Source organism: Penaeus monodon, chromosome 31, assembly GCF_015228065.2.
Source record: "Penaeus monodon isolate SGIC_2016 chromosome 31, NSTDA_Pmon_1, whole genome shotgun sequence".
NCBI lineage: Eukaryota > Metazoa > Arthropoda > Malacostraca > Decapoda > Penaeidae > Penaeus > Penaeus monodon.
Window position 1 is genome coordinate 30,835,669 of NC_051416.1, and position 1,249 is coordinate 30,836,917.

The following is a 1,249-nucleotide window of genomic DNA, read 5'->3' on the forward strand; positions in this document are numbered from 1 at the left end:
TCTATTTATTTGTGTCAGTCTTGTGTGTGATATCTTTGGGCAGAGTTAAAGGAACCATACTTAGACCTTTGTTTTCTCATTTGGTTATTTACAGAAAATCAGGAGGAAACCCCAAAATTCACATTCAGAAGCAGAGGGAAGGGCCGGAACAAAGGTGGTCAAACTGACAGCATGGGGGGAGAAGCAGTATCCAAGGGCTTCCGATCTTATTCTTGGCAGATATTCCAAATTAACAAGAAGGAGGTCTTTGAAGCAGTGGACAGAGTGTGGGCAGATGTGATGTTGTCTTGGTAATAAAGGGAGAAAAGCAGACCCTTATTTGCTCATAAGGTCAGGCACACTTAGAAGCATTCCCCTCTGGAAATAACGTGCACAATTTTTTCCCAACTTTCTTTTTGTGTATTTCCTTGTAGTGCTTATTATCATTTTTATTTTAGGAATTGGTGTTGTTACATCTTTTCATATTATTTTGTAATGACAAGTGATGTCACTTTTTTTTTTCAAATCACATATTATTTTCTCATCTCATCGTTTCACGTTGTCTATCTATCACTTATTTTTTTACACTCCATTCTGAGGAATTCCACAGAAGTTTTGATTTCTTTTGAGGTATTTTTTCCCTTTATTTTATCAAAATCAAAATATTATACTGTAATATTATTTAGTGTTTTTTGTAAAAAATGCTCATGTAGATACAAATGTATTAACAAAGCTTTAATTATGACTGGTTTGAGAGGTCCCCTAAATTAGAGTTTTAATGGTTAATTAGCATGAATGTTAGGATCTTCCCAAGTAATAACAGTGAGTCCAAACTGTCTCAAAATATGTTGTTACTATTTTTATTTGGATTTTAGTACAAATGATTAAAGGAAGGATATAAACAAAGTAGTTGAAGTTGGAGTAATGATTGAATTTCAGCATCTTTACTATGTCCTCTTCATTTCTGTTTCTGTTTTTTCACAAGTAGGTGATATTTTATTCTCATGATCAGAATTTATGAATTAAATTGTGTTTCTTTATGTGTATGTAAAGTCATAGCAGAAGTAAATGGTTGTAACTTTTTACATTGCAGTTTATTTAGGAGTATTTTATATACAATTCTATTTCTTCATGCTCTACAGTATGATCTTGTAACTCAACTTTTAAATCCTTTTTTTCTAATGGAAACAACCATTTCTGATCTCATTAAAATTACCTCACCTCTTAATTGGCTTCATTTTCTCAAATGCACTTTTACAAATGAAGAAAC

General features: G+C 32.1%; 1 protein-coding gene across 3 annotated transcripts in view; it reads left to right on the top strand.

The window, feature by feature from the left end:
* LOC119593164 (m7GpppN-mRNA hydrolase-like) overlaps positions 1-1,203 on the top strand; it is a 17,569-nt gene extending 16,366 nt beyond the window's left edge. For 2 of the 3 annotated variants that reach the window (XM_037942136.1, XM_037942137.1), the window contains one exon: positions 95-1,203. In XM_037942136.1, the coding sequence (XP_037798064.1) occupies positions 95-294 (200 nt within the window). In that variant the 3' untranslated portion in view covers positions 295-1,203. The remainder of the gene's footprint in view (positions 1-94) is intronic. The other variant, XM_037942135.1, reaches the window with a different exon arrangement.
* Positions 1,204-1,249: the final 46 nt, after the last annotated feature.